At 40.5% G+C, this 5,613-nt stretch overlaps 1 protein-coding gene across 1 annotated transcript; it reads right to left on the bottom strand.

Moving 5' to 3' along the window:
* Positions 1 to 1,569: 1,569 nt before the first annotated feature.
* On the bottom strand, positions 1,570 to 4,334 carry LOC102199136 (CD5 antigen-like). Its single transcript, XM_005748408.2, has 4 exons — positions 3,990 to 4,334; positions 3,447 to 3,773; positions 1,870 to 1,961; positions 1,570 to 1,790 (listed from the first exon to the last, which is right to left on the bottom strand). Exons 1-4 carry the CDS (start codon positions 4,303 to 4,305, stop codon positions 1,644 to 1,646), a joined length of 882 nt encoding a protein of 293 aa, XP_005748465.1. The 5' UTR covers positions 4,306 to 4,334; the 3' UTR covers positions 1,570 to 1,643.
* Between the last annotated feature and the right edge of the window lie 1,279 nt (positions 4,335 to 5,613).

Here is a 5,613-nt window from a genome sequence, read left to right as displayed (position 1 = left end):
CCTATTTAAAATCTAAAACTTAAAATTGTCTGTAGCCTGCTGTTGTTACCACTGTCCTGTTTGAAATGGATACTAACTAGCTAACTGACTGAATGCCCATTAACCTTATAACTGCTGTTGTGTGTGTGTGTGTGTGTGCGCGTGTGTTTGTGTACAGAGAGACAGCCAGGTTCATAATGGATATAAGGAGGTTTTATTTTTTTTAAAAAGAAGCCACATTCAGGTAAAAGTGTAAAATCAAATGATCCGTCAATCAAGAATAATGTTGGATCAGTGTTTCAATGTTTATATCTTTTATTAGATGTTCATGTGGTTATTTGCCTTTTGGTTGAAAGTACACTGAGAGAGGACTTTTTGTTAGTGATCTTAATAGTATTCTTTTCATATTAATGTAATTTTTCATCTAATTGAATACAATTAGAGCGAGGAAAGAGGGGAACGTGAGGAGAAAGTACAAGGTCAGGAAGAACCAGGTAAGAAAACAGACAGGAAAAGTGACAGGCAAAAAGAGAAAAAACCTGATTTTACTCAAACAATCTGGAAGTTGTGTCCTCCCTATATTAAAGCTGCTGTACAGAATCTGCAAAACAAACTGGGTTGAAACATATTTGACCCTCTTTAAAAACATTCCAACATAACATTATCATTGATTGGGGAGATTAAAATTAATGATATATTTTTATGTAGTTCAGCCACAACTCTAATAAAACCTCAGCCAGTAATAGGTAGGCCAACATTAGGACCGTCCATTTGTCTGTATGACTGCTGCAGTACATTTGCACACTATCAGAAAGAGCCAAACAGCCCTGGTGGAGTGAGGAGCTGTAAAGAGAAGCAGAGTGCTCTGTTTATATTCTAAAAAATATTAAGCTTGTTTCAAAGATTCTGTACAGCAGCTTTAAATGTTTTCCAAAAGCACACATACACTTATCAGTGTTTCTCAAACTTCTCACAGTGTCAAGCTCTCCTAAGTACCACTATGAAAGAATGAAACCCATAAATCTTACAACACAAAATTAGTATTATTAAATTAGTAAAATTAGTGTCTGCAGTAAAGATTTATTTGTAATAATTTATTCTGTTTTAGGAGTGTTTTTATGTATCTGTATTATATTATACATACACATTAAAAGTGAATCTCTGTCCAAACAATGCACTCAGTTTACTTTTTACTCACTATGAGCATCACTCATTATTTTCCCCCAGTAATGAAGGTTAGGATATGTATTTTTTTTTTTATTCCGATCCATTCTTCAGTTGCAGCATTTAAATAACCTTGATCAGATTTGATGGTTTTGTTACAGACTTTTCAAAAAAGTGTTTTGCTTTTCTTTCACAAATATGGGGATTAAATTGTGTTAAAATGTACAAAACAGTGATGTCATGTTTTGAGACGAGGACCCAGGCACAGAGAGACTTGATGAATTTAAGAATCTTATGATTTATCTTGCCTGGCTGGGCAGCTCTCTGGGTGCTCAGCACCTCCAAAGCTCTAATCCTAGAATCGCCCCTGGTTTGTTGGATGACATTGTGCTTTCCCCTCTAGTTTTAAATGAAGCAATACATCAGTGAAGTGAGTACACAAGTTTATATTAAATAGAAAACTGTTGTGTTAACTATTATGATAGTCATTTTTCAGAAATTCAATTGGATTTGAGATGAGCTTCTTTGAGGTCCTCCTCTCCTCCCTGGCGACTTTCATCTTCAGCTGATCCTCCTTCTCCGTGATCACTGTAGTTGTAGTAAACCACGTCAGTGTCCTTTCTGCTCAGCGTCTGCTCCCTGCTGGCCTGCAGAGACATCACAGATCAGACTGACTGCATTGATCCTCTTGTCAGTTCATTCTCAGCAACAAAGATGTTTCAGTACCTTCCAGCAGAAATAAAGGGCAGTAATCACAATCAGGAGAATCAGCAGCAGGATGACTCCTGTGATGGTATGAACTGTTGGAGCTGCTGGAGCTGTTGGATGGAACAAAGTTTAATGAGTTCAGTAGTTTAAATTATTACACTGAACCTGAATAAAATATTTGATTGATCTCTGAGAAGAAACAGTCATTTTTACAGCTGTTCAGATATAAGAATAGTAATCTAAGAATATGTGAAATGAAATATGTTAATCAGACTAAAAATAGTGATACATCTCTAATTATTTGTTGAAAGTGCAAATATATCTTCATTGAAATATTACAAATATAATTTGAGACACTGTACTGTAGTATAGAAAAAGTATTTGGACAGTTTTGTTTCAGTACACCATCACAGGGGATGTTTAAATGAAAGTTTAGCATCAAGTTTAGCTAAACAGTAAACTAAAGTATTAACCAAGTATTCAATTACAAACACTTTAATCCATATTTTCAGAATGCTCACGAATTGGTCAAATATACGGATTGTTTTTTTATATTCATAATAATCCTTTGCAGTCACTGGCTGCCTGAAGTTGAGGACCTATGAACATCACTCACTAAATCCTGGATCCCCTCCCTGAGATGCTCTGCTTGTGGGTTATTCTGAAAAGTTCCTCTGTTGTGCTGACATTAGGTGGCTGTTTTGGTTGTTAAAGAATCACCCATCTTTTTTCCTTTAGAAACTCTTGGGCTACTTTTTCAGTTTGCTTCGGCTCATTATCCATTTTCACCGTGAAGCACTTTTTGGTTTGTAGGGATTAAGTGAACCTAAACATCAGTCCTGAGACCACTGCGGTTTTGACAAATGAAAACTCTGGAACGCAACATCAGGTGTGGGTCTTCATGCACGCCAGGATGGCCCTATGTATCATAGTAACAAAGTGAGCTATTAGCAGATTAACCCTGGTTCTAGGTCCTGAATGAAGTATCTGAGTCTTAGCTAGGTGTAGGAAGTACACCTGAAAATGGCTGAGGGGTGCATGATAGATGAGATGAAGCTTGTATCTTTCTCGCAGTTGACCGCACTCAGAACCAGACTTATCCAGGTGATGAAACATGATCTTTGCTCTAATTATAAGGCTCATACACAAAAATGAGATGCTATAATTTTTCCCGTATGTGAACTTTACATATAACCTACACACACACTGAGCACGTTAAGTTTTTACAAAAAAAAAAGTATCCTCAGAAAGCCCACTGTGTGGAAAAAAATGGAGAGAACATCAAGCGACGATGAGCTAGTCCTGATCCTGGGTGCATGCCATTCTCAGGAGAAAGCGGCAGCAGGGAGAATTTTCTGGTCTGATCCAGCAGTTGAAGCTTTCATCCATATTTCAGGATTTCAGTGGGGTAGCAGATTTGGGACAACACATGAGAAGGAAGAGATAATTTCAAAGACCTGATTGTGAGCTATTCTGTGACACAACAAACAAGTGTTCCGCCATGTTGAACACTTTGACTGTTTCACTCTCTTCAGTGCCGTGATTGGTCAAATGTGTTTATATGCATCCAAAAAAATCCGAAAACTTCAGCTTACGTGAAACAGCAACAGACAGCTGGCAGCTCTCGGAGGATAAGTTATGAGAGAAAACGTAGATGTGATAAACACAGCTGTAGTTTCCTTGGTGGGTGGGCACTGCAGCAGGAAACAGGAAGTGGGCAGAGTGATTGACAGCTGGCTGGGTGTAGCTGTATGCCGTGTTGGAGGAGGTGAAGGTGAGCTGGAAGGAACCTCCTGGGTACTGTGGCTGGATAGAGCAGCTGATGGTGAAGTTGGAGCGGCTGGACACCTGAAGCCCCTGCTGCTGGGCCTCAAAGACCCCATCCATGGAGGATGCATGGATGTTTGGCTGAACCAGCAGGTCTGTAAACACACAGATTCTACAAGGTCACCTTACATCAACCTTTCATTCAAACAATGAGCACCAAACACAGAGCATAATGCTTCCTGCAAGTGTGTCCTGGAGGGTCTGAAGCTTTCTCAATCTTTACAATCAAGACCACAAAGCAAACATTATATTCATGACAGAAAGCATGTGACAGGTATAACTGTCATGGATGATGTCAGTGGTGAGCCTACCTGAGCAGGTGAGTCCAACAGCTTTGCCAGGTGAGCAGCTGTTTCTAGCTGAGCCTGAGCTTCTACAGTCCAGGAGAGCAGACTCATGGCCTCCACACTGGAACTCTTTGCTCCACGCTGGAGCCTCCACTTCTTCATAGAGCGCCCCCTGGAGGACTGAAGGAGGCCCACAGCCGAGCTCCCTACAGACCACCTCTGCATCCTGCTGGTCAAAGTCAGCTTCACACACTGAGGACCAGCTCTGGTTAGACTTCACCTCCAGTCTGCCTGAACACAGACTGGAACCATTCAGCAGCCTGACAGAGTCTGGAGACATCAGAGAAGATCAAACAGAGAGATCAGAGACAGCAGACACACAACAAAAATATTTTTTTCTGAGACTAACTTGGAGGTTTTGTGACTGTGGGAGGAAGGCAGAGTAGCCACAGAGATAAGGAACAGACAACCTCTGCATGGAAGTAGATCAACCTGGATTTGACTGGTGGTACTTTCACAGTTATATGGTGTGAAAGCACCAATAGAAAAAGGAGAACACTTAAAAAGATACTTCTTATGGGGGAATAACCTCAGCTAAGATGTAGGGCTGGGCGATATGACCCAAAATTCATATCTCGATATTTTTTAGCTGGATGGCGATATAAGATATATATCTCGATATATTTTTTAAGCCATAAAGTAAGAACAAAAAGAGAGTTCTTAGTCAAAGCTGTGTCCCAGATGTCACACAGGCACTTTTATTAACATACAGCACAGATGTACATGAAAAATTACTCAAAATTAAATTATGAGCATTCATTAAATAAAAATGCTCCATAAATAAAAGAAAACAATGTTGTTTTTGTGCTAAACAAAGAGCTCACAATTGTGCAGTCAAAATGTAAACTAAAAGATGCTGAGCGTAATAACAAAGACAGACAGATTTCACAGCTGCTCTGTTCCCAAGTTTTACTGTGTGACTGATAGCCTGGAGTTTGAAATCCACTTCATAACCACGTCTCTTACAGGTGCCATTTATGGTCCTTATACACACACAATAGGTAATATTACGTTGAAGCGCAGTACGGATCACTCCGCGAAGCTCCTCGGTAGCCATAATGCGCCGACAATTCATCAAGTGCTGCAGCTTCGTAGTTTACCAAAGTCGTACTAAAACATTTTTTGACAGATTGCTGAGAGCCGTGTTCCACATAAAATCGGTTCGCGGCCATCAAGCACAACCAGAATTTATACATAAGGCGCGCTATCAACTTTTGAGAGAATGAAAGGATTTTAGGGTTAGCGCTGTTAGCTCGTTAGCGCGGTTAGCTCGTTAACACGTTGACGCTGTCCAGCCCCACGCATGGGGCGATGCGCAGTAACTCGTTAACGGAGATTTGCCGTGTCCATCTTGTCGCTGCCTGCACGTGAAGCGATGGGGGAGGAGGGGGAGTTGTCTTCAGTGAAGGCGAGGCGGAGTAACGTTGCGTAGAGATAGGGTTGCCAACTCCCTGAAAAATAAATAAGGGACACCTCGTGGCCAGGGCCGGGCAACCCAGTTGTCTTCACCCTTCCCAGTGTGGTAGCTCTTTTTTTGTGTGTGAAATTATTTTTTTAACCATTTGACTTGAAGTTGATTTAAGTAGAT

This window comes from Pundamilia nyererei, unplaced genomic scaffold (assembly GCF_000239375.1).
Source record: "Pundamilia nyererei isolate P.nyererei 1_Seehausen unplaced genomic scaffold, PunNye1.0 scaffold00221, whole genome shotgun sequence".
Taxonomy (NCBI): domain Eukaryota; kingdom Metazoa; phylum Chordata; class Actinopteri; order Cichliformes; family Cichlidae; genus Pundamilia; species Pundamilia nyererei.
The sequence above is the reverse complement of the archived record's forward strand: the minus strand, read 5'-3'. Positions and strand labels throughout refer to the sequence as shown.

Coding starts and splice junctions, on each gene's coding strand:
- LOC102199136 (XM_005748408.2), bottom strand. CDS start 4,305: ATGTCTCCAGACTCTGTCAGGCTGCTGAATGGTTCCAGTCTGTGTTCA. Junction 1,962..3,446: donor GCTGTCTGTTGCTGTTTCAC/GTAAGCTGAAGT, acceptor TCCATCCAACAG/CTCCAGCAGCTCCAACAGTT. Junction 1,791..1,869: donor CCCTTTATTTCTGCTGGAAG/GTACTGAAACAT, acceptor ATGTCTCTGCAG/GCCAGCAGGGAGCAGACGCT.